General features: G+C 44.4%; 2 protein-coding genes across 2 annotated transcripts in view; one reads left to right on the forward strand and one right to left on the reverse strand.

Moving 5' to 3' along the window:
* Positions 1-22,828, reverse strand: part of LOC123762694 (5-hydroxytryptamine receptor 2A) — a 513,254-nt gene that overhangs the window by 197,652 nt on the left and 292,774 nt on the right. The gene's annotated exons all lie outside the window — the stretch shown is intronic.
* LOC123762792 (uncharacterized) lies at positions 3,728-4,972 on the forward strand. The gene has a single exon (XM_045749551.2). The coding sequence runs from the start codon at positions 3,728-3,730 to the stop codon at positions 4,970-4,972; it is 1,245 nt and encodes a 414-aa protein (XP_045605507.2).

A 22,828-nucleotide genomic window follows, 5' to 3' on the forward strand; every position in this document is an offset into this window, starting at 1 on the left:
TCTTTTTTCTTTTTTCCAAATCAAGGCTCTCTCAAATCTTTGAGAGAGCCCTCTCAAATCATATACACTGATGGTTCCCTACACCGCACCACAGCTGCAGCTGGAAGTGCAGTTGTCCTGACAATGGGCGATGGCCTAAACTTATAGTGGGGAGTCCGTATAAACAATTGGGCCTCTACCCTTCAGACTGAACTATTTGCCTTGCTCCTTGCACTGAAATGTGTACAAGTCTCCAAACTTGATACATTAATTGTAAGTGACTCCTTATCATCCTTAAATGCACTCAACTCTTTAAGACATAACTGTAACATGCTCGTGTCCGAAGCTAGACACAAATACAATAAAATTATTAAGGATGGTAACAGAGTCCATTTCATGTGGTCTCCATCTCATGTTGGCCTCCGAATGCATGATAGAGCTGATAAGTTAGCCAAAGAATCTGCCATTAAAGGAGCCGTTGAGTGTAACCTTGGATTGTCAGTGAGCAATCTGAGAGCAGCAGTACACCGAGAACTTCAACAAGATCTTGAAGATCTGAGGCAAAGTGAAATTGACACCAGTAATTCCATCGATCATCATACTATCATGCAAGAGGAGCCACACATCTATGGTTCATCCAATAAAATCAGCAGACTTCTAGATGTTACTACTGCTCGGCTTAGACTCGGTTACAAGTATCTCTGGGAATTCTCATTATCTGCCGATGTAGACCTGACCAAATGTAAACTGTGTCAACAAAATTATTCGCACACCCTCCGTCACTATGTGATGGAGTGCGAAAAGATACGTGAATTTAGAGACAATTCTATAACCAATGTTCCAACGATGTGTAAATATTTCATTCAAAATGATCTGCTACCAGAAATTTTAGCCAAATATCCCCAGTTTGCTAACTGTAGGTAGTAACTGAGTGATTGTAACCTATCCACCGCTGCCCACTGGATGGGGGGCGGTGTGCAGGACAAACATATAAATTGTGACACTAGCTCTCCACATATGTCAGTTGCTTAATTTAGAAACTGTACTTGTGGTCGATCTCAAACCCATTGTTGATGTGACGACTTATACTGAATTTTGTAACTAGTTCATCAAGATTGTAACTTGCTTAGCTAAATGAATTGTGGGGCTCAGTACCTGAGCCCATTATGTGCCTCTGTAACCCTTTCCACTACCGCCCACAAGATGGGTATGGGGTGCATAATAAATGAAATAAACTAAAAACTTTTTTCCACACACACACACACACACACACACACACACACACACACACACACACACACACACACACACACACACACACACACACACCCAGGAAGCAGCCTGCATCAGCTATCTAACTACCAGGTACCTATTTTCTGCTAGGTAACAGGGGCATCAGGGTGAAAGAAACTCTGCCCATTGTTTCTCGTCGGCGCCGGGAATCGAACCCCAGGCCACAGGATTACGTAACCAGCGCGCTGTCCACTAAGCTACCGGCCCCTGTGTGTGTGTGTATACTCACATAATTGTACACACCTAATTATACTCACCTAATTGTGCTTGCGGGGGTTGAGCTCTGGTTCTTTGGTCCCGCCTCTCAACCGTCAATCAACAGGTGTAAAGGTTCCTAACCTGTACAGGTGTGTGTGTGTGTGTGTGTATGTGTGTGTGAGAGAGAGAGAGAGAGAGAGAGAGAGAGAGAGAGAGAGAGAGAGAGAGAGAGAGAGAGAGAGAGAGAGAGAGAGAGAGAGAGAGAGAGAGAGAGAGGGAGAGAGAGAAGCAGACAGAAAAAGATCGTTACAGTACGGAAGAGAAGACATACATATAAGAAGTAAGTGCGGGGGATCAGAGCCACAAGCCACGACTGGCGGTTAACATGGACAGGTGCAACAGACTAATTAACTTTACCAGATCTCAGGTTCCAAACGAGGAAACACTAATGTAGTCGAAGCGACATACTGTATTTTACCCCAAAACCCCCCCAAAAAATACAATTAAATGTAGCATAGTTAAAGAAGCATACGTCTTCCATACACGAATTATATATTATATATTATATAGTCTTCCACATACCATTATACAACAACAAATCTCACATGACTGTATTTGCTGCACGTTTTCTTTCAACGATTTGTTTCACGGGTGACGTATCTATGCATTTAAGTACTTTATAACTAACATGATTTAGTATTACTTAATAACAGTGTCAGAGCCACTCAGCTGCAGATATTCAGATTTCTTTTGCAAATGACGGTGGCTCGTGTGACAGCGGGGTGTTACGAGCGCAGTAAACAACTCAGCTAGCCACGTGCAGGGTGTTGTAATGACTGGCCCAGCCGCACTTAACTGCTTCGGCCCCACATACATGCCGCGTTTAACAGCCTCAAGGGCCACACACGGGCTGCATTTAATTGCTTTAAGACCCACTTGCGGGTCATAGTGTCTTTAGTCATGCACCAGGTTAAGTCGGAATTATGAATTAGGTATGGGAACTTAACCACACACCAGAAGACGAGGAGACGACGACGTTTCGGTCCGTCCTGGACCATTATCAAGTCACAATCGACTTAATAATGGTCCTGAACGGACCGAAACGTCGATAAAGACTTTTTGTGCCTTCTGTAATGCTTTTTGCGCTACCACTCACAGGATGAGTTTGGGGTACACAATAAACTAATCGTCGTATGGAGTGCTCAGTAAACTAATATCAAAATCATCGTCTGCTTACCTTCTGGTGTGTGCTTTAGTCCTCATACCTTTAAGCTTCGTTATTGTGACTCGTCTGCGTAAGAATTAGGATGTGGTAAAGTTCTGAACAAGACTGTTTTCTAAAAGACGTTCCGGACCAACCGGGCTGTGGTGGGTATGTGGGCCTGCGGGCCGCTCCAAGCAACAGCCTGGTGGACCAAACTCTCACAAGTCGAGCCTGGCCTCGGGCCGGGCTTGGGGAGTAGAAGAACTCCCAGAACCCCATCAACCAGGTATCAACCAGGTATCAAGCACAAGGTAAATAGTTCATGTTGACGTTCAAGCGAACGTCAACAGGGAAGAATCACGTCCCAGATCAGGTCAAGTAAGGTAGTGGGATATCCTGACGTCCTAGAAAGGGTCAAAGCGAAAATTAGTCCGCGCTGAAGTTTTAAATCAGGTCAAGAGGGTCAGGTCTCGTTACAAACAGATCACCGCCATCGTTACCAAAGAAAACGACAACAAAAATGTCAAAGATGACCAACGATTAAACGTGAAAAAAAAACATCGAGAGGAGCTGATCCCTGCGGAGGAGAAATGTTAATAAAGAACAAGGGGGGGAGGGGTATAACATAAACAAACGGACCGGATGAAATAGAGGAGAAACAAACAAGGGAGAAGAGGAGTAGTTGAAGTCCGAGAAACAAACCCCTGAAGACCTCATTTATAACACTTGACCAAGGCGGAGGTTGTACTCGACATGACCCCTTCTCTCCCCCTCTCTCTCTCTCTCCCTCTCTCTCTCTCTCTCTCTCTCTCTCTCTCTCTCTCTCTCTCTCTCTCTCTCTCTCTCTCTCTCTCTCTCTCTCTCTCCCTCTCTCTCTCTCCCTCCCTCTCCTTCTCTCTCTCTCTCTCTCCCTCTCTCTCTCTCTCTCTCTCTCTCTCTCTCTCTCTCTCTCTCTCTCTCTCTCTCTCTCTCTCTCTCTCTCTCACTAAATAGGTAAGGTAAATGCTGAGTAAAGGAATGAAGTAGAAAAAATAGTGGTACAAATTACTAATAATGACAAGCTTAGCGAATGAGAGAGACAAGATGCAGCATCAGGGACGGGATGCAGCACCAGGGACGGGATGCAGCATCAGGGACGGGATGCAGCACCAGGGACGGGATGCAGCATCAGGGACGGGATGCAGCACCAGGGACGGGATGCAGCATCAGGGACGGGATGCAGCATCAGGGACGGGATGCAGCATCAGGGACGGGATGCAGCACCAGGGACGGGATGCAGCATCAGGGACGGGATGCAGCATCAGGGACGGGATGCAGCATCAGGGACGGGATGCAGCACCAGGGACGGGATGCAGCATCAGGGACGGGATGCAGCACCAGGGACGGGATGCAGCACCAGGGACGGGATGCAGCACCAGGGACGGGATGCAGCATCAGGGACGGGATGCAGCATCAGGGACGGGATGCAGCATCAGGGACGGGATGCAGCACCAGGGACGGGATGCAGCATCAGGGACGGGATGCAGCACCAGGGACGGGATGCAGCACCAGGGACGGGATGCAGCACCAGGGACGGGATGCAGCATCAGGGACGGGATGCATCAGGGACGGGATGCAGCATCAGGGACGGGATGCAGCATCAGGGACGGGATGCAGCATCAGGGACGGGATGCAGCATCAGGGACGGGATGCAGCACCAGGGACGGGATGCAGCATCAGGGACGGGATGCAGCACCAGGGACGGGATGCAGCACCAGGGACGGGATGCAGCACCAGGGACGGGATGCAGCACCAGGGACGGGATGCAGCACCAGGGACGGGATGCAGCACCAGGGACGGGATGCAGCATCAGGGACGGGATGCAGCATCAGGGACGGGATGCAGCACCAGGGACGGGATGCAGCACCAGGGACGGGATGCAGCACCAGGGACGGGATGCAGCACCAGGGACGGGATGCAGCACCAGGGACGGGATGCAGCATCAGGGACGGGATGCAGCACCAGGGACGGGATGCAGCATCAGGGACGGGATGCAGCACCAGGGACGGGATGCAGCACCAGGGACGGGATGCAGCACCAGGGACGGGATGCAGCACCAGGGACGGGATGCAGCACCAGGGACGGGATGCAGCACCAGGGACGGGATGCAGCACCAGGGACGGGATGCAGCACCAGGGACGGGATGCAGCACCAGGGACGGGATGCAGCACCAGGGACGGGATGCAGCACCAGGAACGGGATGCAGCAGGTAGAGAGCCAGTGTTACTACAGGGTGGAGCGTGGCCAGATATCCTTTAAGTCAACAAGTGGCCCTCCAACACTCACCCTGGCCAGGCTGGAGTCACTACACCTTCACTCATGTGGACACGCGCGCGCACACACTCACTCACACACACACACACACACACACACACACACACACACACACACACACACACACACACACACACACACATACACGGCCGAGGCAGAAACAAATGGACAGAATTTTTGCACCTGATGCACCAGTTCATCTAACAGTAAATAGGTACATATGTGTTAGATAAATGCTACGGGCTACATCCTGGGGGATGTGTGTGTGAGAGAGAGAGAGAGAGAGTTAGGGAATTGTATGTAGTAGATATGATAAGAGGTAAATAGGTCGATAGTCAGTACATTAGACAACCGACGGTTAGAAAGGCGGGGTCCAAGAGCTAAGAGCACGATCTTGCACTCACAAATAGTAAATTCACACACTCATGAACACACACCGAGACAGGTAATTAACATAGATTAATATTATAAAAGTCTAACCTGAAAAAATAAACGTCATAGAATTCTCTGATAAACAGCAATGATCTCACAGGAAAGAGAAGGATAGACCGCCTAAATCTTCCAGGACTTCCAGGAGAAAAACTTGGACCCTTCCACACACGAAGTGTCAACACAAACATGATCAATGTTCCGGAGTAATCGATAGTTTAACCGTCGAGAGAAACCTATCTAACAAGAGAACAAGAAGGAGGTAACAAGTTCCACAGGGACGCCAAACTGACCACACGCGTAAAAAGGCAAAAGGGTCAAAACATCCTCCAGGAGTTGGTCAAAATAGAAATAACACACAAGAACATTACATCGTAGACTGCGACATTTTTTTTTTTTAGCCATTTAGGGAGTAAATCTAAACTCACGCTGCGTGAAGTGATAAACTATTTTAATACATATGATAAAATATCTGAAATCCTTGCAATGTTGCGCTGAATCCATATTTCGCTTCTGCTAGATAAATGATATATATGAGATTATGAACAGGTTGTGTAGTGGGGAGACTAATAACAATAAGCAGAAGCCCTTCTATGATCCTACAATATCCTGATATATAAATATTTTATGTTTTAGTAAAAGACTTACCCCCAACGTGTAATTATTTATGTAAATATAGATAATGTAGTGATTTTTTTTAACTAGCTGACACTATCATTATAAAGTGTGTAAGTTAAACGAAATTGTTAATATACAAATCTCCCCTCTGAGGTCTGATTAAGACTTTTTGTGCCCGCTGTAGTACTTTTTTTGCGCTACCGCTCACAGGATGAGTATGGGGGTGAACAATACACTAACCGCCTCAGCCGGCAACAATTAATAGATGTCAGAAAACGGCAATTCAACTTGAATCGAAACAAGTTTAAAGTGATGTCCGTAGTACAATAAAGATGATTGGGGGGGGGGCAGGGGGAGCAAATGCTTCAACTAAGAAAATAAAAAATCTCTCATTAGTGATATAATTTCCAGTACCCGGTGTCTTAGACCCAGTGTGGTATACCCAGAGTGTTATACCCGGTGTGGTATACCCACCTCAACGAGCCCAAAAACCCAACTAGAGATAGTGTAGAGGTTTGCTATACACACACATATGTGTACATGAGCTTCAACCCTCCTGCTTCCTCCCCCTCCCCCATATTTATAGGTCTCTCTTTACTGTCGCTGCCATCCTTGCTGGCTACATGCTGCCCTCCCTTGATGGCTAGTTGCTGCCATCCCTTGCTGGCTCGTATGGTTCAGGTATTATCCTTATGGCCGCTTAGGTCAAGGCTACACGCTCTATATGCTTATGGGAACGAGGACGTTGGTGGTTATAAAGTGTGTGTACTCACCTAGTTGTACTTGCAGGGTCAGGTTATCTTGAGATCTTGAGATGATTTCGGGGCTTTTTTTTAGTGTCCCCGCGGCCCGGTCCTCGACCAGGCCTCCACCCCCAGGAAGCAGCCCGTGACAGCTGACTAACTCCCAGGTACCTATTTACTGCTAGGTAACAGGGGCATTCAGGGTGAAAGAAACTTTGCCCATTTGTTTCTGCCTCGTGCGGGAATCGAACCCGCGCCACAGAATTACGAATCCTGCGCGCTATCCACCAGGCTACGAGGCCCCCTCAAACGAGCATGGGTCCGAGACCCACCTTCCGAACGTTCCTAGATTAATGCAGTAACTCACTTCTCACGCGTTTATCATATTTTCAATTACAATTTTGAATCGAATTAGTGCCAATGACTTCGACGTCTAACCTGCTCCACGTATTGACAGCTGTTTTAAAAACTTTCTTTCTGGCGTCTCTGTGACTCATTTGCGTCTCCAGCTTCCATTTATGATCCCTCGTTCTGCTGATCCTAGCTTTGAACAATGCTGCTTTGTCTACTTTATCAATTTCCCTTATAATCTGATATGTTGTTATCATGTCACTCATATCTCTCCTCTCTTCCAGTGTGGTAAGGTGCAGTTCTCACAATCTTTTCTCATAGTTCAGTCTCTTCAGCTCAGGAACCAGTATCGTTGCATGTCTTTGTACCTTTTCTAGTTTCTTAATGTCCTTTTTTCAGCTAAGACTTTCATGCTGCGGATGTATATTCAAGAGTTCCACAAGCCTGCTTCTGATCAGTCTCTCTGGCATCTTTCAGTGGATTCTCGTAGGTGATACGGGTCTGTAGTTCAATAGTTTTTGTCTTCCCCTTTTCTTATAGACTGGCACCACATTAGCTATTTGCCAGCAGTCAGGTTTTCTCCCGTTTCTAGAGGGATTAAATATTATGGCCGCCTCTTTTAGTATCCAGGGCGATATTTTGTCTGGTCTTACGGCTTTTGTCACATCCAATTCCTGCAATTGCTTCTTTACTTCTTCTGGTGACACTGTTATTTCAGTGAGGCTTTCCTGTGGAATTGCCTGTTCGGTGTGGGCTCTAAGGTCTTGTGGCAAATCAGGTTCCAGCTTGAATACATGTGTGTGTGTGTGTGTGTACTCACCTAGTTGTACTCACCTAGTTGTGCTTGCGGGGGTTGAGCTCTGGCTCTTTGGTCCCGCCTCTCAACTGTCAATCAACAGGTGTACAGGTTCCTGAGCCTATTGGGCTCTATCATATCTACACTTGAAACTGTGTATGGAGTCAGCCTCCACCACATTGCTTCCTAATGCATTCCATTTGTCAACCACTCTGACACTAAAAAAAGTTCTTTCTAATATCTCTGTGGCTCATTTGGGCACTCAGTTTCCACCTGTGTCCCCTTGTGTTAAATAGCCTGTCTTTATCAACCCTGTCGATTCCCTTGAGAATCTTGAATGTGGTGATCATGTTCCCCCTAACTCTTCTGTCTTCCAACGAAGTGAGGTTCAATTCCCGTAGTCTCTCCTCGTAGCTCATACCTCTCAGCTCGGGTACTAGTCTGGTGGCAAACCTTTGAACCTTTTCCAGTTTAGTCTTATGCTTGACTAGATATGGACTCCATGCTGGAGCCGCATACTCCAGGATTGGTCTGACATATGTGGTATATAATGTTCTGAAAGATTCCTCACACAAGTTTCTAAAGGCCGTTCTTATGTTAGCTAACCTGGCATATGCTGCTGATGTTATCCTCTTGATATGAGCTTCAGAGGACAGGTCTGGCGTGATATCAACCCCCAGGTCTTTCTCTCTCTCTCTGACTCTTGAAGTATTTCATCTCCCAAGTGATACCTTGTATCTGGTCTCCTGCTTCCTACTCCTATCTTCATTACATTACATTTGCTTGGGTTAAACTCTAACATCCATTTGTTCGACCATTCCTGCAGCTTGTCCAGGTCTTCTTGAAGCCTCAAGCTGTCCTCCTCTGTCTTAATCCTTCTCATAATTTTGGCGTCTTCAGCAAACATTGAGAGGAATGAGTCTATACCCTCTGGGAGATCATTTACGTATATCAGAAACAGGATAGGTCCAAGCACAGAGCCCTATGGGACTCCACTGGTCCATTCCCGCCATTCTGAGGTCTCACCCCTCACTATAACTCTCTGCTTCCTATTGCTTAGGTACTCCCTTATCCACTGGAGCGCCCTACCAGTTACTCCTGCCTGTTTCTCCAGCTTATGCATCAACCTTTTATGGGGTACTGTGTCAAAGGCTTTCCGACAGTCCAAAAAAATGCAGTCCGCCCATCCTTCTCTTTCTTGCTTAATCTTTGTCACCTGATCATAGAATTCTATCAAGCCTGTAAGGCAAGATTTACCCTCCCTGAACCCATGTTGATGGGTTGTCACGAAGTCTCTTCTCTCCAGATGTGTTACTAGGTTTTTTCTCACAATCTTCTCCATCACCTTGCATGGTATACAAGTTAAGGACACTGGCCTGTAGTTCAGTGCCTCTTGTCTGTCACCCTTTTTAAATATTGGTACTACATTAGCAGTCTTCCATACTTCTGGTAGGTCTCCCGTTTCCAGTGACCTACTATACACTATGGAAAGTGGCAAGCTAAGTGCTCCTGCACACTCTTTCAATACCCATGGTGAGATTCCATCCGGCCCAACAGCTTTTCTCACATCCAGCTCCAATAGGTGCTTCTTGACCTCATCTCTTGTAATTTCGAACCTTTCCAAGGTCACCTGGTTTGCTACCACTTCTCCTAGCACCGTGACTTCTTGTTCTATTGTAAAGACCTCATGGAACCTTTTGTTGAGTTCTTCACACACCTCTTTGTTGTTCTCTATGTACCTGTCCTCGCCCACCCTAAGTTTCATCACCTGTTCCTTCACTGTTGTCTTCCTCCTGATGTGAGTGTGTAGTAGCTTTGGTTCGGTCTTGGCTTTATTAGCTATATCATTTTCATACCTTTTCTCAGCTGCTCTTCTCACACTAACATACTCGTTCCTGGTTCTCTGGTATCTCTCTCTACTTTCTGGTGTTCTGTTATTACGGAAGTTCCTCCATGCCCTTTTGTTCAGCTCCTTTGCTTTCATACATTCCCTATTAAACCACGTGTGTGTGTGTGTGTGTGTGTGTGTGTGTGTGTGTGTGTGTATTCACCTAGTTGTATTCACCTACTTGTGTTTGCGGGGATTAAGCTTTGCTTTTTCGGTCCCGCCTCTCAACTGTCAATCAACTGTTTACTAACTACTTTTTTTCTCCACACCACACACATACACACACACACACACATACACACACACACACACACACACACACACACACACACACACACACACACACACACCCTAGGAAGCAGCCCGTGACAGCTGACTAACTCCCAGGTACCTATTTAATGCTAGGTAACAGGGGCATTCAGGGTGAAAGAAACTTTGCCCATTTGTTTCTGCCTGGTGCGGGAATCGAACCCGCGCCACAGAATTACGAGACCTGTGCGCTATCCACCAGGCTACCAGGCCCCTGTGTGTGTGTGTGTGTGTGTGTGTGTGTGTGTGTGTGTGTGTGTGTGTGTGTGTGTGTGTGTGTGTGTGTGTGTGTGTGTGTGTGTGTGTTGTACCACGAAGACTTAAGGAAAGGCTCCAATAACGCTCGACTCTCAATATGCCTGGCGGCAAGGTAAACACAGAGTCCGGGGGACTAAACAAATGATATGGACAAAATGACTCTGGGTCTGAAACTGGAGCCAATACCAGAAATGAAGTGAAGTATCTCATTTAATGGGCAAGAACGAAGGCAAAATGGACCCATTTCATCACAAGAGAAGCGAAGGCTCATTGAAGACAGAGAATAGAGTTTATTAAGACAGAATAGTAATGTTAACGAGCTCAGAAGTAACAGGAGTACAAAAAAGTTATTTGTCGATCATATATGAGCCGAACTTCAATTGTTACAACAGGAATCACAAGCAGTATTGAGGGAGAGACTTGGGGTATTGGAAAGGAAATGGCTGTGACTTGGTAGACCGGGGCTGGCGGGAGAGTATGACATATTCACATTTCCTCTTGACTTCATACACTTTTGTTCGCGGGATTCGTTAACTCAGTGTTATGTTGCTCAGGGCAAATTCTTTGATGAATATGGGGATGGAGGGAGGGAGGGAGGGAGGGAGTTATCAAGGGGAAAGCGCCAAGTCATTACGACTATACAGCACTTGGAAGGGGTCAGGATAAGGATTTGGGATGGGACGGGGGAGTATGAGTGGTGCCCACGGAGGGAGAGAGGGAGAAATAATATTAAATTTGCTTTAATACACATTTTCAAATCCGTACAACATGAATAATATTAATGGTTTGTACACTTAAGACCCGTTTTTAATTGACAGGTCACAGGTGTAAGAGCCTCCCTGGACGTGGAGTCATTGTTCACTAATGTGCCCGCGGACGAGACTATTGGAATGATGATGGACAGGGTGTATAGAGATCCGACCAGCACTCCTCTGGACATACCAGAGAGCATATTAGGAAAACTGCTTGAAGCTTGCATAAAAGAGGTACCCTTTTTAAGTCCTGACGGACACATGGCAAGTGGCAAGTGGACGGCATCGCCATGGGCTCCCCGCTGGGGGTCTTGTTCGCAAACTTTTACATGGGTACTATTGAGCAGAGTTCTGGTCGCGTTAGACCTAAAACCCGCCATCTACTGCAGGTATGTCGACGACATATTTATACAAGTTCCGGATACCGAACGACTGTTGCAGTTGAAGGAAGCTTTCGCTAAACTCAGTTTTAAACTTCACTTATGAGATGGAGAATGGGGGTAAGCTGCCCTTCTTATATGTAGCTGTCATGGAAAGAACGGCAGCTATCATCATGCAGTATATACTATGGAGACAAACATACGGATGCGCCTTAACGCTGACAGCGACTGTCCTGAGAAATACAAATGGAGTGTTGGGAACGCTTACGTCGACCGAGCTCTCACTCACAGCTCTGGGTGGAAGCAGGTGGATGACGAGTTATGTAGAATAAGGCAGCTTTTGGTCAACAACGGTTTCTCCAATGGTTATGTCGAAGACATAATAAAAGGGAAGATGGCGAGGTGTGCAACAGGCAACGGAACAACTAATACCACAATACCCGAACTTCCGATAAAGTTGTTCTACAGAAACTTCTTCTCCGCGGCCGACAAAGCGGAGGAAAGAGCCCTAAAAAAGATCATTTAGAGGAACGTTACTCCAACTGACGTCAACCAAAAGATAAAACTAACAATATATTACAAGAGTAGGAAAACAGCCAACCTGCTAATGAAGAATTCTCCCGACACCAAGAAAAACGCCTTGAAAGAGACCAGCGTTGTTTACGCCTTCACGTGTCCACCTGGGGAGTGTCAGCACCAACGATCTCAGTATATAGGCAAGACAACAACGTCTCCCTCTAGGCGTTTAACACTGCACAAACAACAGGGCTCCATCAAGGAACATATAATCGCCTCACACACAACGAGACGATGACCAGGGATATTTTGACGAACAACACCGAAATAATTGATAGATACAATGACAATAGAAAAAATCCACAAGGGCCGTGACGAGGATTCGTACCTGTAATGACAATAGAAGATTAGACATCAGTGGAACACTGCATATCAAGAAATCTAGACCAGCCATCAATAATCAGCTAATACACAGTTACTCTCTTCCCACTTCAAGACCCCGGGCCAATACAGAAGAAGGACCGAATGACCCTGCAACAGGAACGGAAGAAACCACAAGAACAGAAACTGCCAACATGTCACACTCTTAATTTACTACCCCATTAATACCCCATTATATAGGGCCCCATTAATACCCCATTATATAGGGCCCCATTATATAGAACCCCATTAATACCCCATTATATAGGACCCCATTAATACCCCATGTATGTCATTCATCCATGTCACCCACCTCCTCACCATTAGAGAATATAATCAGGTGCTAACACAGAAAGCCTACGAATAATTTATCTTATGTTTACTATTTTTCAGGGCATAAATACAATGTGAAACAATCAATTTTTCCTCTCTGTATATAAGAGCTCTTCGGGTTGTTAGTCTAGAATTCTTAGATGAAGAGTTTAAGAATATTGATTCTATTGGTCTCAAACTCTGTTATCCACTGATTTTTTTTTTAAGTTTGCCGTAGCAAAGCATGTCGTACATATTATAATAATATATGCAGTGAGAAAATTCGCCCAAACAATGTGTTATGTTTAGCATATTTCTCTGGGTTCGATAATATTGTGAAGGCCTTGAAACTTTTTGATATACATATATTGTTTAATTACGAAAATACTGTTGGAAAACTATTAGTTAGAAACAGCTCTCGTAGTGATAATTGTGTCATTTACAAAATACCTGGTAAAGGCTGTAATAGGTTCTATGTTGGGCAAACATCTAAAGATTTGAAATTTAGAATTTAACAACATAAATACTCTGTAAGACTTGGCCAATTGTCTAATGCTTATTTTGTTCATTTGTCAGAAAGTTCTCACCAAGTTGATTGGGAGATGGCTTCTTCAATAACAAATTGTTAAAGCATTTTCAGAAGGAACATAATTTAATCTACTTTAATACAGATTACAAAATCATGTACTTTTAACTTTAGCAGTGGTATGTATAATTTAGATCCTTGTTTGATTGATCAGTTAAAGGGCGATTTAAGTAGACTCATTGATACCCATTTATCTCACTAATGCCTTATTAATATCTCATTATCTCATTAATGACATTGTACTGCGCTGAAGGAATGTTTAAGGCTGAGTTATTCTGACTGTTGCTAGCTAAACTAGCCAGTGCAAATAATATTAATCCTGTATCATTGATGACGGATAAGCAATCGTTTGGGATTATTTTATTATCTGATGTTTTGTTTTACTTTTTTTTTTTTACTGTATTAAGAGCAACTGGCCGGAGCGAAGTTAACAAATCATTGTCTATGTAGAACGAACGGAATGTATATATATTGTATGTATACTGGTGAACATTATATAAGCACTTATATCACCATCTACGGTCGAATGTTTAATAAGTCAAAATATGTACTGGAGCAGCTCCACAATCCTCCGTCCATGGAGAACAGAAGAACATGTATTTATGCTGGTAATCATTGCCTGCATAAATGAATCACGTTCGCTGTAGTACTTGGCACTGATGTGCTTCAAGAGTCACGTTAAGTGTAAAACACTTCATGGTGGAGGCACTTCATTCACGCTATACAAGAGACAATTCCCCGCACTTGGACCATTCAGCAACACAGCAGGTTTCGAAATATGAAGACAATATCCAGCGGGAATACCTTCACATCCTCCCACAACTCAGCGGGGAAGGCAAGTGAGCCTGGAGAAGCATAAACCTTTTATTGACGTTCAAGTTTGGCAACGGTGCAACGGGGGAAAGAAGACTGGACTAAAAAGTTTAACAACGGTGGAACGGAGAAGAACGGACTACGAATTTATCAACAGAGGAAGGAGATAGGAGAGTTGAGGAGGAGTTTAACAAAGAAAGAAGAATGTAATGTAAGGTGTCATGACTCTAATATATGGGGCCGTTTCTCTTCAGCATTACAAAATGATACGAGGGTTGAATACAACGAAGAATGAAAGCACGGCATCACGCCCGTTCCAGCCCCCATGACCAGCAAGGAGTTTAACTGGTGTGAAAGACTTGTCTCCTGCAGTAACCCCGGGCGTCTTCATGGGTTAGGATATACATTAGTAAGTGACACCAGGTTCTCAAATCACGCATGAAAATCAAACTCTCTCTCCCTCTCTCTCCTGAATCTATTATCAAATACGATTAAAGTTACTGTAGAAAAATATGTTTATTTATTATCATCATCGCCTGTGGATTCTCCCCACCGCTAAAGACACCACACAACCCATAACCCAATATCGCCAGCAGATACCCCCTCTCCTCCAACCCAAAAGCCCACCCCCACCCCCAACCGAAACCCCGCCATAACCCCATCATCCACCAGGCCAAGCAGTTCATTATAACTTAGCCGCGGGTGTGGATCGTCACCAGAGGAATCAGAGGCAGACGAGGAGCCTGACCACACAAACACAAAGGGTGTAATCACGTCTTAAACTCGTTCCAGTGTGCTGAGTTGCCGTGCAAGACGGGGAGGAGGTGGTGGGAGGCCTCCCAGTAAGTGCGAGTTTCAGGTTGATAATCATTCCCAAGTAAACATGCTGGGTATTATGAGCTGATTATAGGGAGGACTGTGAGAATGATACTTTTCCTTATTATTCTGACGCATATACTCCTTTGTGAAGGAGACTTAGATATAAATATATTACGGGTTACCAGTTACAATCATTTTTGGTAGCCGGCGATCAAGATTCATGCATGTAATAATGACATATTTGCATGTAAATGGAAGGAGATTATCAGGTGAGCATATGTATTATTTTTAATACATGACAACATTGCACAATTTTGGGCCTGTTGGTACATTCTAGACGGGTCCTGGATCCCCCTCTCACCTATGTAGCTGTCCAATCTATTCTTGTAACCTGTTTAATTGTTTCAATAATTTCTAGCGAACAGACAATTCCTCACAATCACAGTTTTATTTCCAAACCAGTAATTTTTTCTTCACACAGGTGGGATAGGAACAGATAACTTCTAAATAGATGAAGTATTAAATTTGAGAGTGTCGAGATTTCGATATACTCACTAGTTTAATTTGAAGAGTATTACATTGCGCACTGGGATTGATATGATGAATTTCGGACTGCGCACTGAGACAGGCGTGATAGATCTGAAACCGCGCGCGCCGGGATTATCAAGGTGTTGTTTAAGGCAGAGTTCCTGTCACTCTATAACATGATGCTTTTAACAGCTCGACAGTCATCATTAATGATAAACACCCAGTGTGTCTCACCATTCAGAAGTGGTGCTGCCCGCACCAATATGTCTCACCATTCACAAGTGACAATGTTCACTCACCAAAGATCGTCGGCACCAAAAATGGTGATGTAAACACAGATGATCACTGCAAGGAGGTTATGTATTAGCAGGAGTCCCTAACATTTTACAGGTATTGTTAGAAAATATATACAAACCCATTTCCCTTTACCCACGCTCTTATAGATGGTGTTTCCGTATACTTACATAAGTTTACTTTAAATTAAACACCCCAGCTACTTGGACTGGACGGTAGAGCGACGGTCTCGCTTCATGCAGGTCGGCGTTCAATCCTCGACCTTCCAAGTGGTTCGGCACCATTTCTTCCTGTGCTATATAGTCGTATATCCTGACCCTTTCCAAGTGCTATATAGTCGTAATGGTTTAACGCTTTCCCCTGACTATTGCCTTGCCTTTAAATTAAACATGCTCGCCTATAATGATTAATTAGTGACTAATGCCAGTCAAAAGAATATACGAAAGAAGTGCATGACTAGGACAAAATAATTATTTTAATATATTGGACAATTCCGTCTCAAATTAGAGATTCTGTCAGTGGTATCACTCTTCAGAACTGTGCATCATCCTTGCATATGAAATGCAACGGCTTAGCGGCTGTAGCCTAACTAACAGAACTAGCCAAGTCAGCTACAAACCTACCTGCACCAAGTCCCAGGAAGTGCCAATATCGTAGCGTTTTTAAATTTCCATGAATCCACCACATATTTGACGATAGTTATCGAGGCGTCAAAAATGCAGTGCGTTGAGTAAGGGAAGTGGGGGGGCGGGTTGCACTTGTGTTCCCTGCACCTGGTGCCATGAGACCAGGTGTGCTGTCTGTGGGGCTGTTGCTGACATCACACCTCAGATGACTCTCAACCTTCAGATGGTTTCTAAGCTTGGATTTTACTGACAGACGGGGACAGAAACTCGACTCACACAGATATGATGAGAAGTGGGGGAATTACCAGGGGGGGGGGGGGAGCGCCAAGCCATTTCGACTATATAGCACTTGGAAGGGGTCTGGATAAGAATTTGGGATGGGACGGGGGGGGGGAGGGAGAGGAATGCTGCCTTGAGGATTGAACGCCGACTGGCATGAAGCGAGACCGTCGCCCTACCGTCCAGCCCAAGTGGTTGGGCAGATATGATAGGGTAAACTGGATAAGCTCACGAAGAGCGTCCCTACCAAGTCCAGGATAAATGGATGACATTTTCACCCATATTACACTTAGGAATTAAAATTCATATTTCCCTGAGTTATATATTTAAGTTACAGCCTATATTTTTGGGGAGCTCTGTAGTGACGTCATGTGCATTGCATTTGAATGGATCCCGTGTCAAAGTTATGGTAAGTTGATTGATGTCTGTCTGGGGGGAAAGTTACGCTGGAACTCATCAATGAGGCAATTAGGTGCATGTGATTTCTGCCATGAACATCTGTTTGATGACATCATCTCCGACTCCATGAAAGTCTGAGGAATTAGGTCGAATTTCTCTCTTGAATCCATGTCCCTCAGAACTGCAATTGTACAGCGATTGCATATATATATAAATTGTCAGCAAGGTGGATGATGTTGCTTCTCTGTTTGCCTTCCTGTTTATCCTGGTCGAGACCCTGGTCGAGACCCTGGTCGACCCCCGGTCTCTCTGCATGCCTCTGTCTCTCTCTCTCTCTTTGCCAACTTTCTCTCTGTCTCTCTTTTATAAAAATAGTATAATAGTCTACCATGGGCGTGTGGGTGGTGCGGCCTAGCGGCGTGAACTATTCTACCAATATAATAGTTCCGCTTGCTAAATTTGCCCGAACCAAACCTAACTCAGGACCCACAAACAGAAAACGTGACAGCTGGTCAATTTTATGACTGGCTATGATTTATAATATGTCATATTTTTATAATACGTCATATCTCTCACACTCTCTCTCTCTCGAGAGAGAGTGTGAGAAGAAAAGGAAAAATGAGAGAGAATGAGAGAGAGAACGTTCTTACTTGCTGATTGTGTAGCTGACACCATTATAATTCTCTCTCTCTCTCTCTCTCTCTCTCTCTCTCTCTCTCTCTCTCTCTCTCTCTCTCTCTCTCTCTCTCTCTCTCCAGACATTCTGACAAACAAGATATTAAACCAATGTTCAATGAAAAACAGAAAATACCCTAGATATTTTTCCAATGGCTTTCATATGGCCTATCACAAAATAGTTTTGTTTTAGTGAATGCATACAAAGGCAAACACATTTCCTCTAACACATACACATTAAACAAAAAGTTAGGATACAAAAGGCAAGATGCAACAAGAAGCAGACTTACGAAATAATCCATTACAGACGAGGAGAAAACTTTTCTCAGTAACAATGTTAAATCTTCCGGAAGCTTTTAGAAAGACGTTACGATGTTGCTTGCAACCGAGGGTAGCAAAAAAAATATGCAACAATTATAGAGGCGAAGAGGAGAAAAGAGAGAAGAGAAAGAGGTGGAGGAGGAGGCGATGAAGTAGAGAGAAATGACGTTTCGGTCCATCCTGAACAATTAATTATCAAGTATTGTAATGGTCCAGGATGGACCGAAACGTCGTCCTTCCCCCTATATCCATTCTCGCTAATTCATACTTTATTACAATGGATACGAGGCTATCTTACCAACCGGAAGTCCTCTGCACTGTTCCAAGGCTACAAGAGTGAAACTAAAGTAATGCAACTAGGCACCCCACAAGGAGGAGTACTTAGTCCTACCTTGTTTAATGTTCTAATTAATGCTTTACTAAAATCAATCCCAACTAGTCCGGCAAACATCACTATCAGCTATGCAGATGACATCCTTGTGCATACTAAAACCCACCGCGAAATGCAAACAGTCTTAAATTGTATACATACAGCTTGTGAGAGCCTTGGTCTTGTATAATAATACGCTGCTAAAACTAAGGTATTTAACAGACAAATTGGCAACCGCAAAAGTGGACCACGAAAACTTAAGATAGACAACATACCAATAGACTATGTCTCTTCTTTCAAATACCTTGGAGTCTCTGTCCCTTGTACCTCAACTGCAGTCAATAAGTTACATCAACAATGTAGAGACAGACTCAAGGCTCTCAGAACTGTAGTGGGGTACAGCCCGAAATATGGTGTTAATATTAGAATAGCAAGAATGATGTATTTAGCGTATATAAGGTCTCTGATAGACTATCATGCACCAGCTTTGGTCCTGCAGAATGGCAAAAGTATTGATAGACTGGAAAAAATGCAAAATGAAGCACTCAGAATTATACTTGGCTGTCCTATAACTACCAAAGTTCTCAACATGCGGAAAGAATTAAATATACTTAGCATTCGAGATAGAATATTTGAAATTAATCTTATGATGGGACTAAAGCTGCTGCGTGATAACAAAAACAACATTGTGTCAGTTGCACTGTTAGAACACATACGAAATGGAACTAGCGAGTCTAAATGGATTCAAAGAACTGCCACTCATATTAAAATGATGGGACTGCACGATGTATATACAGATGAAAGAGTACAGCACTTCCTTCCTCCCTGGCAGATAGTACCTTTTGACATCCTGACCCCTGCATACCCCACCAAGAAACTAATCACAAGCAACCCTCATGCTCAGCTTGCTGCTAAATTAAGCACCATAGAACACATTCATAATATACAAGCTGAAAACAACATTGCACAGACCATATACACTGACGGATCACTCAATACAGCTACAGGGAGGGCAGGAAGTGCTGTTATTGCTCATCAGCCCGATGGCAGCACAATTCAAAGAAATATCCGAATTAGTAACTGGGCGTCCACAATGCAAGCCGAGTTGGTAGCGATACTGGTAGCACTCGAAATTATTGACAACACTGAAGTAGACAGCTTAATTATTTCTGACTCCCTTTCCTCACTACGAGCAATAAACAGTTTGCAATCAAGTAATAACGTGCTTGTCTTGGAAGCTAGACGTAGATATGTAAGAATACTTAGCAAGAGGGTAAATATAAAAATGTTGTGGATTCCTTCTCACATTGGCATGTAGGAACATGACAAAGTTGACGCCCTTGCTAAGGCTGCAGTAAATAAAGACAGTATTGAATGGAATCTTGAGTTATCAAATAGGTCCCTTAAAAGTGTCATTAGACGAGAACTCCTAGATGGATTTGAAGAAAGTAGAACAGTGCAAACTGGAACTAGTAGGTCCATTGTTCATCACAATGAAATGTGTGAAGTAAAACATGTGTAAGTAAGTAACAAAGTCAGTAGACTAACAGATGTTGTCACAGCTCGTATAAGACTTGGCTACAAGTATCTCTGGCAGTTCGGCTTGTATAGGGATCTAGATGAAGTAAAGTGTAAAGTGTGTGGACAAAGGCAGGGACACACACTCGAACACTATATCTTGGATTGTTGTAAAATTGAGCCTTTTAGAGATAAATCTAAGCTCACTCTGTATGATATGGCAACCTATCTTATTACCATGGATAAATTACCTGAAATCCTTGCACTGTACCCACATTTTGCTTCCAGTAGATGAACGACATATGAGATTCAGAAACAAGTAGTGTATTGTGAGGACTAATAATAAACAGAAGCTCCCCTATGACTCTGTAATATCCCCATTGGCCAAACTATTATGTATTAACGACAAGACCTACCGTTAATGTATGATGACTTACTGTAAATATGTAGCTCTTGTAATAGCACTCTCTCTGTAACTAGCTGACATTGTATCTACAAGGTGTGAAGGATTGAAGAAATTGTTTATGTAATAATCTAAGATGAGGTCTGATAAAGACCTTTTGTGCCCTCTGTAATGCTTTTGCGCTACCGCTCACAGGATGAGTATGGGGTGCACAATAAACTAGCCGTCTCCAGCGGCAACAATCAATCAAGTCGTCCTTCCTTCATTTTCTGATGTATAAGTTAGTTATCATCTCTTCAGACTCGTTATTGTGTCTCATCGTTTGCAAGTTGAGAAAAAATTAAACACATCGTGAAATTAGAAAAAAAAACCAGAAACGTAGAGATCATTACAGACAACACAATAAAAATCTCGAGATGAAGTTGAAGAAAAGCCAATTGATCTTATCAGAAGCCATTCTATTTCTCTGGCGCACGTGCAGGTGTTGCAAGGGTGAAAATTGTGGTGCAACACCCAGGTAGTGTTCTAGGGTTCACCCTGTGACGTAGTGCACACACACACACACACACACACAGACACACACACTCTCTCTCTGGCTGAACACTGCGTCTGACAATCATCACAATAACAGTGTGTGTGTGTGTGTGTGTGTGTGTGTGTGTGTGTGTGTGTGTGTGTGTGTGTGTGTGTGTGTGTGTGTGTGTGTGTGTGTGAACAGTTTCTTAACGCAGTTTATATTTTGAGCCAAGCTTTTCCCGGGAGAAGCAGGAGGGAAAAGAGGTTTGAGGAGAAGTCTCCCCCTCTCCTCAAACCGTAACACGTCCCCCAAAACATATTATCTCTAGGGCGCCACACTCCGGAACTTATTAAGTCCTTGTCATTTGATGACGTGCCGCCATAATGTTCGCGCGCAGTGACGGGGTGGCGCCAAGATGTGCGCTCTCAGTGACGGCGTGGCGCCAAGATGTGCGCTCTCAGTGACGGCGTGGCGCCAAGATGTGCGCTCTCAGTGACGGCGTGGCGCCAAGATGTGCGCTCTCAGTGACGGCGTGGCGCCAAGATGTGCGCTCTCAGTGACGGCGTGGCGCCAAGATGTGTGCGCGCAGTGACGGCGTGGCGCCAAGATGTGCGCGCGCAGTGACGGCGTGCCGCCAAGATGTGCGCTCTCAGTGACGGCGTGGCGCCAAGATGTGCGCGGGCAGTGACGGCGTGGCGCCACCATGTGTGCGCGCAGGTATGCGCACTCATCAACGTCTACTCACCTAGATGTGTTTGTAGAGTCAAGCTTCAACTTCCAGTTTATGTTAATCGAAATCCACCAAGCTTTCCTTTCAGTAAACTATCATGAGACTTGGCTAGCAAGTTCCTTCTCTCAAAATGTTGGGCTCTAGCTCCCAGGCCTTGTATCTTCCCCCGCTAAGTGTATTTACGTAAGCCATTATTACGATCTGACGAGCGTCAAATTTGAAGCGGTTTTGCCTAACCAGAAGCTTGCGATCCTAAGCTGCCCACGTGACCTATGGGCTGATCTCCTCACTCCGAGGAAACGACAAATATTAGTGTTTATAATCTCACTAATGCGTCGGACTTGAGGCGCTTTGGTTGATAGTCAGTATTGCGGTGCATTAAGTGTAAGGACAGGTTGCATAGCAATCGAGTTATTAGAAATGCGGTTCCCGTGGCTGCTGGGTCGTGTTCATTGATGGGGCAGAAGACGAAGTCAATGACGAAGACGAAGGAAAGAAGACGAAGATGAAGGAAAAAGAATATATAGAATAAATATGAAGAAAAAGCTGATAAAGAAGAAGCCTACACGATCACGGTGATGTCGGTGGACTTACTGTTATGAACAAGGCAAACGTTCCTCAGGTTCCCCCAACCTGTCCCAACTTCGTGGACAACCAGAAAATGGCCCTTTCAACCCAAGGCGCTCAGCCATTACCTTGCAGTCTCACGCTGGCTGTACCGTACTCAAGAACGACCCTCCATCAGCAATCAGTCCTCCCAAGACTAACTCCTTTCCCACCCGTGTGCTCAACCCGCAGATACACACGAATCAACGTGACTGACTATTCGCAGACTTCACCTCACAGTTGACTCCTGGCTCCATTCTCTACTTGATTGTCAGAATTACATTTGAGTTTATTTGTAATGGATAATAAATAATAGGCTAAATAAAAATGAGTTTCTAGAGGACAGGTGACTTCAGATGAGCTGATGTAGGGGAAGAGCTCTTAGCTCACCTACGTGTTCAAGACATTAACCTTCAGTGGGTTACACAATATCACTGTCTTGGAGTGTGGATAGATTCTAAAATGACATTCGACAAGCAAATTTAATAGCTTGTAGTTTTATTGGGAAATTTAGCACAATTTCTAATGCTCCCAAGTCTTAGTTAAATAAAGAAAGATGACGGTTGAGAAGAAGAAGAAAAAGAA

Source organism: Procambarus clarkii, chromosome 27, assembly GCF_040958095.1.
Source record: "Procambarus clarkii isolate CNS0578487 chromosome 27, FALCON_Pclarkii_2.0, whole genome shotgun sequence".
Taxonomy (NCBI): domain Eukaryota; kingdom Metazoa; phylum Arthropoda; class Malacostraca; order Decapoda; family Cambaridae; genus Procambarus; species Procambarus clarkii.